This window comes from Manis pentadactyla, chromosome 2 (genome assembly GCF_030020395.1).
Source record: "Manis pentadactyla isolate mManPen7 chromosome 2, mManPen7.hap1, whole genome shotgun sequence".
Lineage (NCBI taxonomy): Eukaryota > Metazoa > Chordata > Mammalia > Pholidota > Manidae > Manis > Manis pentadactyla.
In genome coordinates, this window is record NC_080020.1 from 198,148,228 (window position 1) to 198,167,440 (window position 19,213).

Consider the following 19,213-nt stretch of genomic DNA (forward strand, 5'->3'; position numbering starts at 1 on the left):
TCTGACTGCTCCAGCCCAGGCTGCCCCTTTCCCTTCAAACCCTCATCCCCAAGTGCAGAGGGTGCTCACAGACCAGCATGGCTCTCAAGTTGCTTCATGTCATTTTCCAAAAGCAGAGACTGTGACTTCTTCCCTCGAGTCCCCCCACAGCATACAGAACAGGGCCCTGAGCAGGCAGAAAACTGCCTGCGGAAATAGGGATGACGCACCATGCTTCCCAGTCTCAGGCAGTTGCCAAATATTAATATTAGCTTGTCTTCCTTCACCCATCTTCCTGTTGGTGGGTCTCAGTTGTCTCACAAAGATCAGCGCCACTGCTCATTTTCTGTAAACTATTTAATAAATACTTTGTTTTACATCATGTAGCCCATGATAAAGCGACAGGAAACAAGAGCCACCAGCGTTGGTAGGATCAGAATACTTTAATAAGATATCAGTGTCAAGATACATTTCCTTATAAAGTTAAGCTCCCATATAGTAATAATGTCAGTAGGAATTCGACAATATAATAATGTTCATGAAATCATTACATTGACAGGTAAGGTTAATATGAAGCTTGGAATATTTTTCAGAGTTTTTAGTAAAACTGAAAGGGTAAAATGCCCTTAACAATGAGGCAACACACACAGGAAGTCAAACACCAGCGTTTACATGTCAGTAACCCTTCCAGTTCTGCCACCACATGTGGGGCAAAGCTGTGGTGCCAAGGTGTGACTTGGGCAGTGACTAGGTCATTTTTCTCATATAACCTAGACTTCTTTTGAAATTTGAATTTTTATTGTGTTTCTGGCAATAAGTAAGTCCATCCAGGTTTACCAAGTTCTTGGCCTGTTGTGCTTTGTTTCTAGAACCTTCTTTATTGTACCCTTGACCGGTATTTAGAAACAAAAAGATATTGTCCCTCTTACCCAGTGAGTTACAAAGTGCTCTGAGAACACTATTTTCAGTGCTTCCTACCTGTACAAGTCACTTCAAGTGACAGATAGACCTCTGGGAGGGCCTGAGGCTAGGGGCTGTCCCAGAGGTCTGCCTGCTGCTCTCCAGGGGCGCGGCGCCCTGGCCTTGCAGGGCGATCTGATGGCAGGCTGCAGAGGGGGTGGGCGATGGGGCTGGCCAGGGCCAGCCGCCCCCTTTCCACACCTCTCCATCCGGCTCATGTGCTCCCAGGTGGTAAGCTGGGAGGACGTGGACTGGATCACTATACCGTTTCCTTCATGAATTCCCATCCAAACCATCTCATGGTAGCTCTGGAAATACTCAAATGTGCCATGTAAAAGACCATTAGCCACATAGCTCAGTGCACTGGAAGGGCCAGCAACGAGACCTTGAAAATGAAAGCACTTCCCTGCTCTTAGATTCGCCCCCCTCCCTTACCCCAAGATGCACCGTCAGACCCTCTGGGCAGCAGTAATCATACATACATACAAACATGATACATATAGAACATGAGGAGGAGACTGCTCGTAATGCTCCCACTTCGGGATTCCACTTCTCGGGTGCTGTCATGCCTGAGGCACATCCCAGAAGCAAAAGGCCAACAGAGAGAGACCTGTTAGTACAGGCCCATGGGAGTTCTGTACAATTCTGCAGTGTCAGTGACACCAGGAAAAAGAAAACAGCTAGAAAAATCTTAAAGTGATTTTGTGAGCAGGATTCCATTTCCGTTTCTTAGTTTTTAGATATTACAAAGTACCCATATATATGATAAAGACTTAACCCAGATATAAATTTTCTTTTTAAAAAAATTGTTTTTGAATAATAATAATTAAAAAAGAATCCACTGGCTGTGGGGGGAACACACCAAACAGTTTAGGAAAAGCCACATTGTGCAACTTTCACAGATAACCACATCCACTGGAGTTCACCCTTCACATTTCTTTTTTCTTTTTTCCCCAGAAGTCATATCAAAGAGTCAGCTTTAAAAAAGATCGAAATTTACAGTATAGTGATTAGTTTTTAAAAAGAAAGGAGAAGGGCTTTGAGAGGGAGAGGCCACAAACCAAGCTTGGAAAGCAAAATTACTTTGTTTCTCTTTGGCAAAACAACAACAAAAACTTTTTAGTTAAATGAAGCCAAAGCTTTCCCTCTAGAACAAACACACACCAAACTTATTAGTGTGGATGGTGTGTGTGACAGACTGAGAGAGAAGCACCTATGGAGAGTATAAATTAGAAATAATTGAAGCTGGGGAAAGAAAAATCTTACAAAATTTAAGGAAAGTTTCACTGACACAGCAAAACATAGCACGTAAAACAACTGTGTATTTAAAAAATATAGTAATCTGAGGGTCTTCAGAAAAAGGCCACTACTTGGAAACCTGGGCAGGTTTGCCAGGTAAGCACATCTTGTAAAAAGTGTGTTGGTGGTGTTAGAAATACCTAGTAGCAAAAACAGACGTAGAGAGTGAAGCTGGTGGGGCGGTGTTGGCAGGGGCCTGCCCGGCGGAAGGTCCTGGCTCAGGTGGCCTGGTCCAGGGCCCTGAGGAGGTCCCCTCCTTGCAGGAGCGTGGAGCTTCCTGGTACAGGAACGTTCACCTCACAGTCATATCTGGTCAGTTCGGGCAGCAGGTAGGGCTCAAACGAGGGCCCAAGCAGCCGGCTTGCCATGCCTGAAAGAATGATTGGTACCATATTTTTTAAACCCTAAATCAACCATTCAGAAAAAGGTCTATTCCAGAAGTGGCTAGCAGGGATGAAAGGGCACACTCAGGGATCAAGGGGCATTTCCAGTTTTCATGACAAGGGCACGTATGAGGTGAAAACACTGATGCAGCGGGAGGCAAGGCCGTGCAGAGAGGGCATCTGAACCAGCTGGCCCCTGCACGCATGTGCACACACACAGGGGTCCTCTAAGTTTCAAAGGCCTGAAGGGCAGTTTCAGGACCACCAGCCTTGGCAGCCTCTACTCTGGCCCCTGCACCATTCTTCCCTAGAGCAGGACAAGGGGTGGGATAAAAGGAAAACTCTCAGCATTCAAACCCCACTTCTGGGCCACTTCTGGGAAGGGAAGGCCCAGGCATCCAGAGAACAGCCTGGAAGCCCCTCATTTCAACCCTCTAATGTGAGGTGCCCGCTTTCCCCACCCTTGACTTATGGGCAAAGCCTCATCCCTGGGGCCCTCTCCCTCCTCAGTCTCCAACCCAGAACCTTCCTGGGCCCACACCTGTCTCAGCCAGGCAGTTTTCAGTTGCAATCCCCTGTGGATGGGGCGGAGTCCCTACACTCCCACAGCAGCAAGGGAATACATGTGCACTGGCCTTTCTAATCCCCCTTCTTTTACTCAATGTCAGAAATGGGTTGACAAGAAGATGACTTCCCCCGGATTCTATAGTTCAAGGAAATGTGGGGTTCACGGCAGGCGTGATAATGCTGGCTACCATCCACTGAACACAAACGTATAACAGAACTCAACACTTGGCACGCAAACCTCTCATTTACACATGTGGCTTGCTCAGTCTTCCAGCAAGTATGAATTTAAGCCCAGGGCTATCCAGTAGCTCTAAAGCCTGAACTCTGAAACATTCAACTGAAATTTGCCCCAAACCACTAATTACATTCATGCCAAACAGCAACTTTTTCATGACGATATCTGTTTTGCAAGATGACAACAGACTAACGAGGCCCAGGGTGGAAGGCAGGTATCATGTTGTTAACCCTCCCAAGACGACAAGGTGCAGTGGGGCAACCCCTCCCTGAGCACTCCAGGCCTCCTCCCAGCAGTGCGTTCTCTGTGCATCCTTAGCCCCTGCACTCAAGGTGCCCCTGGTAGGTCAATGAGGCAGTAGACAATATATGGCAACAAGAAAAACTGAGCAAAAGACACAGGCTCGGGGTCTCTTAGGGTCTAAAGAGCCCTGGATGTCCCCTGATCATCTGTGGGTTCCTTCTAAAGGCCTGGGGACAGCTGGCCTGCCAGCCCCTGCTACAGTACTTGCAGGAAGGAGGGTTTGCCCCTCTCAAGGAACCTGCCCTTCCTGGCAGCCATCTCATGCTCATACTGCCCTGTGCTGTCCTTCTCCTGGCCCTTGCACCTCCCACACGTCAGAGCTTGGCACAGGGCCTCCAGGGCCTGTGGCCACTTACCTGACACCTTGTTAGCAAGGCTGTAGTCCTGGTACTGGGGCGTGAAACACTGTGGGGGCAGCCCACTCTTGGGGTTCTCCCGGGGGCTCACGGCGGATGGCGGCTGCTGTGGCGGCAGGTATCTCAGGGGCTGGCACAGGCCCCGCCTGGGATTTTGGGCGAACTCATCTGAAAGACCAACTCTGGAGAATGAGGGCCATGCTGGCCCAAGGGAGGGGAGAGACCATCAAGCCCCCAGCATCTCTTCCCAGATGGTGCTCAGAGCCACCAGGACCAGAGCAGCCCTCGGAGCCCAGAGCCTTCTCACAGCGGGGAAAGGAGGAAGCTGGCTCCGTGGAAGGGCGGGGTGGAGGACACCATCCTGTTCTAACAAGGCTCAGAGAGCAGGGCAGGCAGGCGGTGAGACTACAGAGGAACCAGGAGGGGCCTGAGCCAGCAGTCCTTCCTCTGCAAATGCCCGCCCCCTAGACGCCGGGAGGCCCGGGCCTGCTGCTCACCACTGGGGACGTTTGCACTCAGTGGCCTGTTGGCAAGCAAAGGACAGTTTCCGCCGCCCCAGAGGCTCTTCATTCTTTTCCACATCAAATGCGAAGCGTTGCTTCCTGGTAGATCTCCCTGGGGGTGGAAAGGCCAGATGTAGCCGGGAGAGAGCCGGAGAACCTGGTCTTTGGACTGTGCCTGGAATCGGGCTGGTGCTTGCTCTCTGAAAGGCCCCATCCCCATCCCTCCCTGCTACCCCTGGCAGGGACTCTGAGCGCCCACGGCCATGGGAGAGTTTCCCTGGCTCTCTGCTCTCCGCCCTGACCCCCTCGCCCACTGAGGCACCAGTCAGGAGATGGCTCACCCCACTCAGGTCCTGGAAGGCTTGCTCCTCATACTCCAGCTGTCGCTTCAGCTTCAGCTTATTGGAGAGCGCTACCATGGCTGGGCTCATCATGTCTGGGCCCTGAGGCCCAAAGCCCTTTGCAGACCTGCCAACCCAAAGGAGAGAGGGCTGTGGGCAAGTCTGGAGCCTCAGGCGACTTGCCTGATCTCAGGGCCCTCCCAGAATGAATACTTCTGACTGTGGTGGCTCAAAGTGCAGAGTCTCAGGAGGGGTGGTGGGCCTGCGCTGCAGCTCGCCTCCCTTACTCGGTTTCCTCCAGCTGGTGAGATGCTGACGGTTCAGGTCACTCGAACCTCCTTCTGCATGTGCCTGCCTGCCCAGCTAGGTGACATCAGTCTCAAGGAGGGTTTCTTATGCCCCATCTCTCCCCTGCCTGATCTGCCCCCCACTGAGGGTGCCCCAGGGAGGCAGAGTCCATGGGCCCTGGAGTAAGAACTCATACCCACCACAGTGCTACAGCCCAATGTGCCCCCAGCTGCTGGAGGGGGGCCTGTGGGGAGTTGCAGGGGCCAGAGGACTGCCCAGAGAAACTGCTGGGACTGGACCCTGGGCAGTCAAAAGACAGGGGGAAAGCATGGACCACTGCGTGCTTTTTTCCACCAGCGTTCCCCAGAGAACTGAGAAAAGAGTCACGCAAATAATTTTGGGGGTTCTGTGGCTCAGTGGATGAGCTCTGGATCAGAAAGATACTGTCAGAAGGGCTCTGAAGTGAGAGACAGGGGTGTTTAAGGCCCTCAACAAGCCATTTCCCTCCTTTTTCTTGTCCTTAGTCCCCTCCAGGTGTCATTCAGCCCTGATGAAAGTGTGTTCCACTCAAGGCATCACCCAGTCCAAGGGTGATTCCCCCCAAGGTTAAGCTCTCAGAGTTCAGAGAAGGGCTGAGTATCAGACCACTGTGGAGGGCAAGGAGGGGATGGGGCAGGGAGCTTTTCTGGGGCCCCAGAGAGTGCCTATCTGTCCGTGCCCTGTTTTGCACAGCCTGCTGATGCAGCCAAGGATCTCTGCCACTTACCTCTTCTTGAACATGGAGAGCCGGGGTGAGGTGACAGGGGGCCCCAGTGGTGGTGCCCCAAAGGACTCAGTGTGCTGGTCCCCAACAGGCCACTTGGTGGGCCCGAAATGTAATGGCGGATCAGGGGGCCACTGTGTGTTGGATCTGCCCCCCATGGAGGAGAGAGGGGTGCTGGCCTGGCTGCAGCACTGTGGCAGGGAGGCCTTGCTCCCGCCATCAAAGAAGATGGAGGACATGGGCCGGTGCTCGGGCTCTGTCTTCTTGCTCTGCAGCTCCTGCTGATACTTGTCCAGGAGGAAGGGGCTGTGAGAGGCCACAGGGGCCAGTGGCTGGAAGATGTTCGTCATGGCACTGAAGCAGTGCTGGGCGGTGGTCTGGGAGTTCTCCGACAAGACGCTCTCCTCTGGGCAGATGGGACTGAGCTGGAAGTCTTCACCGTCCATGGGGATATAGGGTGCCAGGGTCTCCAAGTCCAGCTCATTGAAATCCGTCTTAGCAAAGACACAGCAAAGACAAAGAAGTGGAGAGGCTGTCACCACCTCATGAAAAACTATTCCTGCCCAGCCCCTCATCCTTCCCAGCCCCTGCCAGAGTCACTCATCTCAGATGCAGCATTAACAGTGTCATTCCCCTGCTCCAACAACTCTGTTGGCTCCCTCCTGCCCACCAGAAGAAAACTCAGCCTCATCCACCTAGTGCGCAAGGTCATCTAGCACGTGATACTAGCCTTTCCATGTGGTTCGTCCCCATGCTGGCCTGTACCACTGATGATCTCCATGCTCTGCCCTGTCATCACACTGGGGTTAGCGGCCTCCACCCCCTGAAATGCTATTTAATCTACCTGTCCGAACCCTACAATCTCTCCTGTAGCCCCAACAAGCCCTACCTCTTCCCCAAAGCCATCCCTGCCTGCTACAGCCCACAGTGGCTCCACAAAAGCCAAGGAGAGCTTTGTCCTCCTATCAGCACAGGCGTAAGCATGCCTAAGTGCCCAGGTATATCTGTGGACTGACTGTGGAGCCACGGCTGGCCCCACTGATAGAGGGCTTCCATTCCAAGCAGCAGGTACTGGCGGCCACCCCTTAGGTCCCCAGCATCAGGACAGGCACTGCAGGGGGTGCTCACAAGCAGACACAGAAAACAGTTTCTACCTTCAGAGAATGATACCCCACTGGGGGGATGAAGCTTAGTAATGATTATAACTATAGGAAATGGCTGAAGAGCAGAAGCAGACAGTTATGACCAAGTAGTAAGCAACAAATCCTATAGGAGTTCAGAGGAGAGAAAGGAGATCTGAGAGGAAAGGGAAGAACTAGGGAAAGTTCTGCAGGAACTCAGGCCAGCCAGGAAAAGATACAAGCTAAAGATACAAGCTAAAGACGCAAGCTGAGGAGCAAGGCAGAAAGTCAGAGGAATAACCCAGTCTAAGACAAATGGGGATTAATGATTTTCCTCTGGATTTTGTAAAACATGCACCCATCCATCCAACTCATCCCTGTTTATAGAGCTTTTGCAAGAACAGTTGGCTTTATGAAATAAATGCATTCCAAGAAAGTTGTGTGTAAATGAAAATTTGTCAGTCAGATTCCATTTTTTAAATGCATTTAAGATGACATATGTATTTTGGAATCCAGAGACAAATGTATTTGTGAAGGGAGTAATCGTTCCCTATGCTTATAAATGTCTTATCAATCTGGATATGATTTTTAAGTGCAGGGCTTCTTAAAGAAAGGTTCAGCTGCAGTTCAGGTTTTCATGAGCACTAAGCAAACTGTCCCAGTAAGTAGCTGTAATGAAGCTGAGAGTTGAAAAATGGAAGAGCTGGATTTGACGTGGGTGAAGCAGAGGGCAGAAGGGGGAGGGGACCAATGCCTTGGCCAAGCATCCCCACTTGTCTCTGTAACAAAAGGACTAGGCTGCAAGAATGGATGTGAGCCTGCACCACCCACCAGCTGGTGGGCATGGTGTACCACCCCGATCTTCCCCAGGGCCGCCTACCTGGGTGCTGCACTGGCCCTTGGCCTCCGTATCCATTGTAAAGAGCTTCTCAATCACTTCAATCTTCAGATTGTCATCCAGAGATGTGTAATAGTCTTCAGGGCTGCTGGGCTGAGGACCAGGGAGGAGGGTGACCAAGTTAAGAGTCTGGTACTGGTCTCCCCAGAAGGTGGAAGGAGAAATACATTCCTGGACCCACAGATTCAACTCTATTCCTCCACATTTATAGAAGAATTACTTCCTATGAGCTGTGTGAATTAGGTCAGTTCATCGACCTCTCTGACCCTCAGTCCCCTCATCATAAAACAAGCCTGTCTTGTGGCCAGCAGGGCCCTGGAAGCCATATAGCTCCATAACATGGCAGAACAGTTTCTGTCCTGCACAGCAGCTAAGCTACAGGCTCAAAGCTTTGTGCGACTCAACCCCCGTCTTCAAGGAACTCATCACTTAGGGGAGGGTGGGGATGGATACTAACAGCAAACATCTGGAGCACCTGTCAGATGAGTGTCATGGCCACACTAGGGGCCTTCAGGATAACTTGAGGGGGAGCCAGGCAATATTTCTGCTGGGCTGTGCCAGGAGAAGCCTGCCCTCTCTGTCCTCACCCCAAGGTGGAGGGCTCACCGTGGAGCAGCTGCTGTTGCTGGTGGCACTGGGGGTGCTGCTCCCGGGGGCAGCGGCCTGGCGCACGGTGAAGGCAGGCAGGCTCCCGGCCTCACTCTGAGCACCGTGGCTCCTCAACTCTCTGGCCCACGGCTGGCTTGGGGGCAGGATGGCCTTGCCAAAGGCTGAGGACTCCTCGAAGTTCTGGCTCCCTGTGGAGACAGTGGCCTGGCTGGTTAACACCCCCACCCACTGGGTTCAGCCCCAGGGCAGAGAAAGCACAAGATCTCAGAGGGTCTGAAAGTGCACTGAAGCTTGCCTTGGCAAAGGGGCCTCTGACTGGGGTACAGTCAACATACAGTCTCCCCTTAAAGGGAACACCCTCCCGCAGCACTCAGTTTTCAGAGCCTGCAGGGATTAGGAGCTGTCCTTCCTTGAAGACCAGTCTGGAAGGTGGCTGAGGAGGGTATGGGTGGAGCCCTGGGCAATGTGCCTCAGTATGCCACAGAGCAGGGCTGCTGCAGGCTTCTAGGCCAAGGGCCTCTTGACCTTTGATTCTCTGAAGCTGCAGCTCTCACATGGCCTCTCAACACTTCTCAAGGGGATGAGACAGCCCAGGCCAAGCACAGGGAGGCGTAGCTAGTCCTCAAGCTGAGGGAGGATGATGGTGGGTCATAACCTGGGGAGCTGCAGGCTTCACATCAAGGGTACTTCCAGCACAGGAGAAAAGGGGCCGGAAACTCTGGCTGGGGCCATAAGGGCTCACTCCCACGGGACAGGAGAGTATCGTGAAGAAGTAGTAGATATGGGGCTGAATCCTGGGCCTGAATCTTTTCTCCATCCATGTTCCTGGAATTATTTCCCCTAACATTACTTCAGCCTACCCCTCCCCATAACAAGCAATCTGTCCTTCAAGGCTCAGACAAAGGTCTGCCATCTCTGTGAGAACGTGCCATTGGTATTGGAGCCTATCTTCTGCAGCCCCCCAGCCCCGCCCTCATATCAGACTCCTGTAGCAGAGAGTCAGTCCCCGGGAGTGGGCCCTCCACAATGGCCCCTCGTTTCAGCGCTTCACCAGGTCAGAAATACGACAGATGATCTTACTCTGTGGCAGGAACATGTGTTATTCTTCTGGGCCCGGCAGAGTCCAGCCATGAACAAATGACTAGCGAGACTGAGGGAAGGAGCAGCGGTAGATCTGGTCAAGGAAAACTGTAGCCAGGCAGGCCTGTTACCTTAAGAACCTTGGCTCAGCCAGAAAGGGTTGGAAGAAGCCTCAGGCCAGCTCAGCAGCACCCACCGAAATCCAGGGCGATGATGGCGTCTCCCGCGGTGGGCGCCAGCTGCGTCAGCTCCTCAGGCTCCTCCTTCAGCTTGGCGAACAGGAAGTCACTCTGATCAGGGGCCGCCGCCTTGCCTCTGTTGTCGAAGACGCTGCTCAGGGCCTTCAGGTGGGGCTTGAACAGGGATTCCGTCTGGTCCATGGAGAACACCACGTCGTTCTTCTCGATCTCACTGACGGGACAAGAGAGCCCTTCAGAACGACCCCATTTTCTGGCGACATCCTTTAGCTCCCCCAGACACACGGAAACCCTGACAGCCGAGCCTCTCAGCCACAAGCATGGATACAGACACTGTGCGTTGACATAAAGAACCACACAATGGAAGTTTGGCGTCATGGAGGTAGTGACACCAAAGTGCCCTGGAAGCGTGTATCTGTCTTGGATGCTGACTTACTATGGTGCAATGGGCTGCGTGGGGCACAAGGTTTGAGGGCTTTGTTTTTGTTTGCTTCACCCTAGCAATGACTTTCTCCAGCTTTCTTCCCAGGTGCCACCGAATGAGGGTGTTACATCTTCTCCTGGAAAGCACAAGGGATTCTTTTCCCATTTTCCCCATTCAGAAAATACTTATTATTCAACTGTGTTCCTTCTGCCTCCCCACATGGTCAGAGGCATGACACAGGTGACAGGCAAGGGGAAAAGGGCAGGCAAGCACTGTAAAGGGGAAATCCCAAGCCTCTCTCGGTTCCTGAGCATCCAAAAGTCCTCTGGGTCAGAAGGATTAGCACTGCAAAGAGCCCACCCATGTGGGGCCCAGTACCGAAGGGCCTGGCACTCCCTGGACCAGCTGTCCCCAGGCTGGGGTGCTCAGGCACTGCACACGCCCACGCCAGCGGCCCTCGCACACTCACCTCAGGACATAGTTCACACACATGATGCACTGGGGCTGCAGGTTGCGAGGGTTGTAGATGACCGTCCCCTGGGTCTCCAGCCACACATAGCCCCCGTGCTTGGCAAGCATTCGGTACTGGCTGCTCACCACCTGGCCCTTGGTGCACACTAAGGGAGGGAAAAGAGAGCCTGAGGTCAGGGAGGTGGGAGAGCACGGGGGCTGGGGAGCAAGACCCCCCGGGGAGGACAGGCAGTCTGCGGGGAAACAGTGGGGGCCTGGCTCCCAGATGGCGGGGCCTAGGAAAGTCAGCAGGAAGGGCACTTAAAGATCACTTCATCCAACTCTTCACTTCAAATACAGGAAAAGGAGGCCCAGAGGAGTTCAACGACTTGTCCAAGGCTGGCTGGTGAGGAGTGGCCCATGGCCAAGTCCCTGTTAAGCCAGCAGAACCAAGAGCAGCACCTGTCCTACCTCCCCTGGGTTCGGTGAGGACAACTCCCGCCCCACAGTCACAGGTACTGGCTAGGTCCAAAAGTGCACCCTGGGTAAGGGGGAGCCTCCTCCTCACCCTCCAGGTGCTGCGGTCCTTGCAAGCAGCATGGAGAAAGCATGGGCAGCCCTTTGTAGATACCCACCAATACTCTGCTGTGAATAAAACTTGTTTTTAAAAAACTGACATCCTTAATGTTTCTAGGTCATCTATGAGGCCTGCCACCTTTAGGGCCACATACGGTTTGTGACCTGTAATAAAGGCAGAGGCAAACCACCCCGCCCCCCAGCTGGGGCAGAGAAAAGGCTGGGCCCCCAGCAGCCCGTACACAGCCTCCTCAAAGCCTTGATACGCCCTTCACGCAACTTCTACAGCTGCCAGGAGGGCTACCTGCTTTTCTCTTTTAATACACTCTTAATACTTCTTTTCTCTTCCAGATTGTTCTCAAATGTTCCTTTAACATTTGTTTTACTGTATAAAGGCATTGGGAAGGGGGGTTCCCACATCCCAGATGTCCTCTTCCGCAGTCCAGGGTGCTTCATCTGCTCCCATTAAAAAGGAATTAAATCCCTTTAAATTCATGTTAGATTTTTCTGATATTTTTCTGCACTACCCATTTACATTCATTCCTTAGGAATTCATTCTTCATAATCCCAGCTCAGAAGCCGTCAAATCACTGAGAGTTGAAGAGGCATGGTGGGAGGGTTATGAAATCAGCCTAGTACAGGGGTTTGGGGGCGAAGAACAATCCCTCTTGGTTTTGGTTTCCTCATCTGCAAAAAGAGGTGTTGATCATTGTAATTATCATTATTAGCTACCCAGTACACCACAGCTGTTTGCACTGAGGACCAAATCTGCTTGCCTGGCTTATCAGATACAAAAATATTAACTGAATGTCACCGGCAAATGCTGTAGAGGAAAAGCCACCTCTTCCCCAAGTCACTACCATGAATAGTGCCCAGGCCCTGTCATGTGTACAGAGCATGTCTGTAGGTAATGTGAGGGACCCTTCGGGGGGAACATTAGAACTCTGTAAATAGACCCCCTGGTATGTTTGGGGGCTACCGCTCCAGTCACCACCCCTGCATGGATGAGGAAGGCAGCTTGCTTCCCTCAAATCTGCTTCTGATCCTTTACATTTATGTTTTCTTGGCCCATTTTTCCCTGGGCAAGAATTTAACAAGCACTTCCTAGGTGCAGGAAATACTGGAATTTACATGTGGTAGTGCTCTGCAGTGCTCAAAACTGTCTCAAGGTGAATGCAGCCCTGCAAAGCCATTAGAACAGTGACGGGTACACAAACGTCAGTAAGGATTAGGGTCACCACCTCATGTAATCCACAGACACCTGGAGGTATCTAACAGTGGTCCTGTTTCACAGCTGAAGAAACTGAGGTTTAGAATTATTGAGTGGTTTGCTGAAAGACTCCTTCAGAGGAAATAGCAGACAGGATTATAGTCCCGATGAAAGACTCTTAATCCAAGCTTTTTGGCTTGATTTTCACTTTAAAAAATCAACTTTAGTGAGGTTTAATTCACTTTCAATAAAAAATGCACCTGTTTTAAGTTCAATGTGTTTTGACAAATGCACATACCTTGTAACACCACAAAATATAAAACTTTCCCATTACCTCCCTGCCCCCACCATCAAATTCTTTATGCCTCTTGACAGTCAATCTCTATTCCTACCCTTGGCCCCAGACAACCACTGATCTGTTTTCTATCAGTGTATGTTGAAGTGGTCTTTTCTCCATTTGTGTATAAGTGGAATCCTACAACAGTGTGTACTCTTTTGTGTCTGGCCTCTTTTCACTCAGCATATTTATCAAATTCCTCACAGTGTAGCAGACATTCATGGTTTGTTCCTTTTTGTTGCTGAGTAGTATTTCATTGTATGGCTGGACTATAATTAGTTATTCACCTGCCACGGATGTTTGAGTTGTTCTCAGTTTTTGGTTATTATGAACAAAGTTGCTGTAAACATTTGAGCACATATCTTTGGATGGACATATATTGTGGGTACAGATTATATACCTGTAAGTCTATTCCTTCATAAGAAGCTACCACATTATTTTCCAGTGGTGTATCATTCCAATCTTTTTAACAAAATCCTGGGCTGTAGGGAGGATAGATACAATCTTCTTTTAACATGACTAAACTAACGCCAGAGGGATTATGACCTGTGTGACATCACACTGTGCAGTGACACAGTGCTAGATGGCAGTCTGGCGGCTCCTAGTACAGCACTGCCTCACACCACCTCCCAGCTGCTACTCACTGGGACGCCTGTCTTTGCTATTGCTGGTGTCCTAAACCGTCACAGACTCCTTGGCCAAGAACTTCTGTCCTCCCCAATCTCCCTTTATCTGCCCCACTGAAGCTTCCTTGTTGCAGTAAAATGATTCTTGCACAATTTCAAGGGCCTGGAGTTAACTTATTTAGATGGATCTTAATGCAGACAAAATTCAGGGCTCTTATTCTTTTTGATTAAACAGTGCAGGGAGCAAAGGTCTGAACCACATTTCTAGTGATTACAGGCAAGGGCCTGCTCTGTCAGTAGAATATAATTACACTCACTTTCTAACCATCTGCTCATTAATGCCAGCCTTGGTGAGGAGCCTGCTACTTGGTAGATACGCTTTTTATGGCCTTTAATCTTGTTTTCCTAAAAGCACATAATGTCCTCACACAACAAAGAGAAACCAACTCTCCCCCTCAACTACTACCCTCTGAGAATAACAATGTATAAATTACTAATCCATTTGGAAATGATGGCTTTCAATTATCTAAATCTGGTTTGAGGACAGAGCTTCCCCAGTAATTTCAACAGTAAACCTTCTCAGGCTAAACGACATATGTGTGGAAATTCGGGACACTGATGTCTAAACCTGGACCAGCCTCAAACTTGGGCTCCAATTATTCTACAGCATGAGTCTGTGGTGCAACCTTATTGCACAAACCCAGTGACAGAGAGAGAAAAGACAGGGAGACCCAGAGGCAGAGACAGAAATAGATATTTCTGTTTTAGGTGGCCTTTACCCAGTTTCTAACCCATGTAGGCTTCCTTTTGCTGGATTCGGACTTGCTGGCTGGTATGGGCCTCTGCTCTCTAAGCAACTTAATTCACCTCCATCAGGGGAAGAAGGGAGCCTGTGATTTCTGTTTGGGTTGTGAATTACCTATAAGTGTGCCTAATGCTTAAATATATGGATTCAACAAAAAGCACCATATCTTCTCTGAAGTCAGCAGAAAACTGACACATTTTTATGCCGGCTCTTTATGAAGGATTAAAAATTTTCGAAGGGGGGCAAACGTTTTTATATGCCTAGTGAATAGTCATTTTTGCTCCTTTTGGCAGTCATTTCCTCCGCTTTGTCACCCCAGAAGATACAGTACAATACTGTCCACCAAGAATTCCCAGAAACTTCTACTATTCTCCCCTGCTTCGACTCCACACTCTGCTGAGAATAAAAGCTGGACTTCCCCCCATGTTACATCCAAGGGAAGGCAGGTCCAGAGAGCCAGGCCCTGGGGAATCAGTGAGTTGGCTGAGCCAGAGCCCAGGTCCCTGTGTCCCAGTGCCAGAATGACTTTGGAAGCAGGACCCGCCACAGCCCAGAAGAGCATGAAGGCTAGAACCACAGACTACAGTTCCAAATACTAGCCACATCCATGGGCACACAAGAGTACATCTACCTACCTCCCTCCCCCATCCCTGAGAATGGGGCTGAATCTAGGTCGTTTGCATATTTATGTTTTTTTTGCCAGACACCACAGTCAGAAACTTCACTGAGATATCATAAAGGGCCCTGTTGCACTGTTAGATCAAACCCAAAGACCATGAGGAAGGAGCAGAGAGACCAGTTAGAAAGAGAAGATCTCACTGCATGTAAGAGAATACTAACTGTGGCCATAGATCGTTGCGGTTGCTTGTCTGTTAGCTGCTCTGAACTTCAGCTGTCCTAACCTTGGATAAGATGAATGGCTTAGGAACAATAGACAAATAGCTATGATTCCATTTTCTTCATTGCCATTCCAAACCACAGCTAATCCTGATGGCGAAGACCAGCAGGGCCACTGGGAAACGTCCCAGACTTTACCCATTTTTGGTTCATCTATAATTTTCTCAGCACTGCTGTCTGTACCACTGTGGGTACTTATTTTGAAGCATTCTTTTACAAGTATGTTTTTTGCCTTTGAGTTTAGCATTCCTTCAGTGCCTGTCCCATACTAGAGCCTGAGGCTCACTGTGTGAGCCACCTTGCTCTCCCACAGAGACCACAGCTCTCCTTTTCCCTCAGATGAGATCCCTTAGGGCAGGAAGCAGTCCTATCAATTTCTACGTCTTCCTGTGGGCCAGGCATATGGTTATAAACCTAGAGTCCTTGCACGTTGATGGGCTGAATGGATTCAAGAAAATTGTCTTGATTCATCTGCAAAAGCCTGAACTGGGAACACTGGCCAAGTGGATGCACTAGAACTACCCTGTCTAATATGGGAGCCACTAGCCAAGTATGGCTATTTAAATCTAACTAGAACTAAATGTTTAAAAATTCACTAGATGTATTTCAAGTACTGCATAGGTCATATATGGACCATGCAGATGTAGAACATTTCCAGTGCCCAAAGTTCTGTTGGACAGCCCTATTGTAGATTCCTTTCATAACTTAGGTTTCCTTTCAAGCTGCAAAGCAGTTTCCACAAGCCATCACTGGGTTGCCTAGACAGTCTCCTCCAACTAAATTCTCTTGGTCCAGTGAGCAAGCTCTTGGAGAACCACAGCCAATCTCAACACATCTGTTACATTGGTGCTCTACTACCTTCCCCTCTATTTAGTCCAATCCTCCCCCATCCTTCAAGGTCAACTCAAGTGCCTCATCCCCTTTCCTGAACTCTCCCGGCCCTCTCTTCTCTGAACAGATGTACTTGCTTCTACAACACATACCCCAGGTTGATTACATGTTGTCTTATGTTACTCTCTATAGGGCTGGTCCACAGGGTTGTGCCTACTGTTGACTACACAAGGGTGCTCAATGGAGGTGGTCTGTAGGGACTGAGATTCAACCCACCTTCCACTCTCCAAGCTGTATGCCTTGGCATGGGTGTGTCCCCCTAGAGGAAAGGGCCCTTTTCCTAATTTGCATGAAGCTGTCATAGAGGCTGGCAGCAACCTTGGTTTTCTAACCATCCTGAGGGCATGAGTCTTGTCTGCAACACAAGATGGTGGCTCTGTGAAAGAGGTGACAGGGTCTTCTCCTATCTCACCAGTTAGGCCAGATTCCACAGCCATCCAGGAGCCACATGGGGCACTCCAGGAACTTACAGTTCTGATGACTTTTGGTCATGTTCTCTGAGTCCAGTGCATGGTAGAACTCATAGGCTGAGCGGCCAAGCAGCTCTTCCGGGTGGTAGCCAACCAGTTCTGTTATTCTGTATTTAAAAAAAAGAAAAAAGCATGTGAGGCCATATGAATGTGGACACTGGTTCAAGCAGCGAAATCCAGAAGGTATCAAACACACACTTCCAGATGAAAACACTCCAGCTTCTTAGTCATGTTTTATCCAAGCAAAAAAAAAAAAAAACCCAAACAAAACATGGTGGGCACCCCATAACTATGGATCCAACCACCACTCCTTGTCCTTCCTGACATCACGTTTGGCAAGGAGGGAAGAACACCTATTTAGAGGACTCCCCCCACTTCGCATATACACATAGCTTAGTCTTCAACAGCCATTGGAAGGGGCTCTCACACGCACTCTGCAACTCCCAATTTTTGCAGATCAGGGAGTAGAGATCCAGGGAGGGCAATGTGCTTGATGTCCACAGAGGTACCCAGGGACAGGGCAAGAATGAAAACTGGGGCTCCTGATTACTAGATCAAGTTTATTCTAGTAGAGGGTGATAGAAATGAAAAGTGAAAATTTTGTAGCCTCAGGTGGGTGGGGAAAAGCAGGTACTCAGTCTTTGTGTGTTAACACAAGGGTGAGGAGGAGCCCTGAGCTGGGAGGACCCCTAAACCTTCCATCCTCTTGGTGCTTCTCCTCAGCTCCTGCCTAGTGACCTCAGACACCTACTGGCCATCAGGTATGCTTCCCATAGGTTCTTCTACTTGTCCCTCCCATTTAAGGAGGTGCTGAGAGGAAGAAATACACAGTCATAGTCGTAGAAAAGTGTATCCTTATTACACTCCGATAAACAGGCAGCTCTGAAATGATAGGGCTTGACTGTCCTAAATGTTCCTTTCTTCATCCTGTAAGTTTTTGATGGGCATTGGGCAGAGAAAGGCAAATGGGGAAAAACCACATGAAGAACTTAACACTCTTAGGATCTTTTGCTCGATAGTGCAATCATTCAAATCATCAAGCCCTGCCTGAGAACCACCAGATCCATCACTTTCTCACATCATTCCTAATTATTATTTTTCATAATCTTTGTTATCTCCACACTTTTTTTAATGGGCTCCTTGTCTTGTTAACTTGGCTTATCACAAGTTAGCAATGATGTTATATTCTTATAATTACAAGCTCTATTTCAGAATGTGTGGTTTAGGGTATGGCCCTGTCATTTATCCATGTTGAAGATGAATAATAAGGGGAGGAAAGCATAAGCAGTGGCGCCTTGGTTTCCTGTCTCTATTCTTTCTCCCACTCCAAAGAGTTCTGTACATGACTCTCAGAATAAATCATCCTAAAATATTACTTCCATCTATCACTCCCCTCGTTAAGCATCTACAGCTTTCCTTATTATCAACCACATCAAGAGTAAATAAACTCTGCCCAACTTCGTCTCCCCAAGAATCAAGTCTCCATTTTCTAAGCAGTTTGATTTTCAACCAACCTGTAGCATGTCCTGTAGCCTCCACCCTGTCCAATCCCTCTCCTTGCAGTGCCCTACACCTGCCAAACCCATTCTTACTGCAGAACCTTGATGTTTTCTCTTCTCCCTACTTCTCCAAGTCCCAACTATTGCAGGGCCAGCTCAAGGCCTTGCTTTCTCTATGGAGCTCTAATTCCTCTAGCCCTTGCCAATGTCTCCTCATGAAGTTCTAACAGGCAAACACAATGTCACAGAGAATTATGTATTTGTTGCTCCACGTCCTAGGCTGTCAACCTCTGAACTCAGAGCCTCTTTCTCCTTTGGTCTCCCCTTTGATGAGGGCTCCAGAAACACTTCAGTAGGTGAGTGGTGGATTGATTCTCTGTTAGGACCTAAGGTGCAACCAGAGCCCTGTCTATCCTAGCACTGTTGAGGAATCTGGTCACTAATACTCTACTTTACCTCCTAGAACTTGATTAGCTGTCTCTATGCATGCTAGTGCAAGCATGTGCTTGTGCACGCATGTACACACACACAAATGCACACAGCCCTCAGCAGAACACCTCATGACATTCAATGTATCTCTCCTTTATTCTGGAAGGTGTGTCTGGTATTGATGTGGGTAGAGAAGAGGCAAGTTCTCTACCTAGATGAGACTTGGGGGTTAAAGTCTTTGTCAAATACGGGGTAGCCAAACAGGGCTGAGAAGCTTAGTCTCAGCTGATTCAGCCCAGGGGAGATTTCTCCAGCAAGATTCCAGCGCTCACTGTGCTATCCAGCTGCTACCAGGTCTGGAGGATCTGCCTCGTCACTTGGCCCTGAGCAGAGAGGTCACTGAGCTCATCAGCAACAACCATATTCCTTGGCAGCCTGACTCAGAGGCTGGTGCCCAGTGGCACCTTAGCCAAAGTGGAGACTGGGGAGAACAGAGACAGTAGCAGGGTGCTGGCCCTCCCTTTCCTGCAACCAAATAGCCTCTCTGTCAGGTCCAGTGCCTTTCAAGCTTAACCTGGGAATCAGAATTGTACTGGGGGTCCTGCTGACAATCGGCTGACCATTTACAGATTTGCCAGATAAGGTGCTTCTGTTCCTGTACAGGTCTATAGTCGTCTAGAGATCCTCAAAATTGAAGATATTCTAGGAAAGACTTGG

At 49.6% G+C, this 19,213-nt stretch overlaps 1 protein-coding gene across 2 annotated transcripts in view; it reads right to left on the bottom strand.

Annotated features, from left to right (window-relative positions):
• Positions 1–407: 407 nt before the first annotated feature.
• Positions 408–19,213, bottom strand: part of EPAS1 (endothelial PAS domain protein 1) — an 83,840-nt gene continuing 65,034 nt past the window's right edge. For both annotated transcript variants that reach the window (XM_036925850.2, XM_036925851.2), the window contains 10 exons: positions 16,569–16,675; positions 10,776–10,923; positions 9,882–10,096; positions 8,603–8,793; positions 7,979–8,089; positions 5,981–6,471; positions 4,927–5,053; positions 4,580–4,697; positions 4,083–4,250; positions 408–2,608 (listed from right to left, as the gene is read on the bottom strand). In XM_036925850.2, coding sequence (XP_036781745.2) covers positions 2,457–2,608; positions 4,083–4,250; positions 4,580–4,697; positions 4,927–5,053; positions 5,981–6,471; positions 7,979–8,089; positions 8,603–8,793; positions 9,882–10,096; positions 10,776–10,923; positions 16,569–16,675 — 1,828 coding nt within the window. In that variant the 3' untranslated portion in view covers positions 408–2,456. The remainder of the gene's footprint in view (positions 2,609–4,082; positions 4,251–4,579; positions 4,698–4,926; positions 5,054–5,980; positions 6,472–7,978; positions 8,090–8,602; positions 8,794–9,881; positions 10,097–10,775; positions 10,924–16,568; positions 16,676–19,213) is intronic.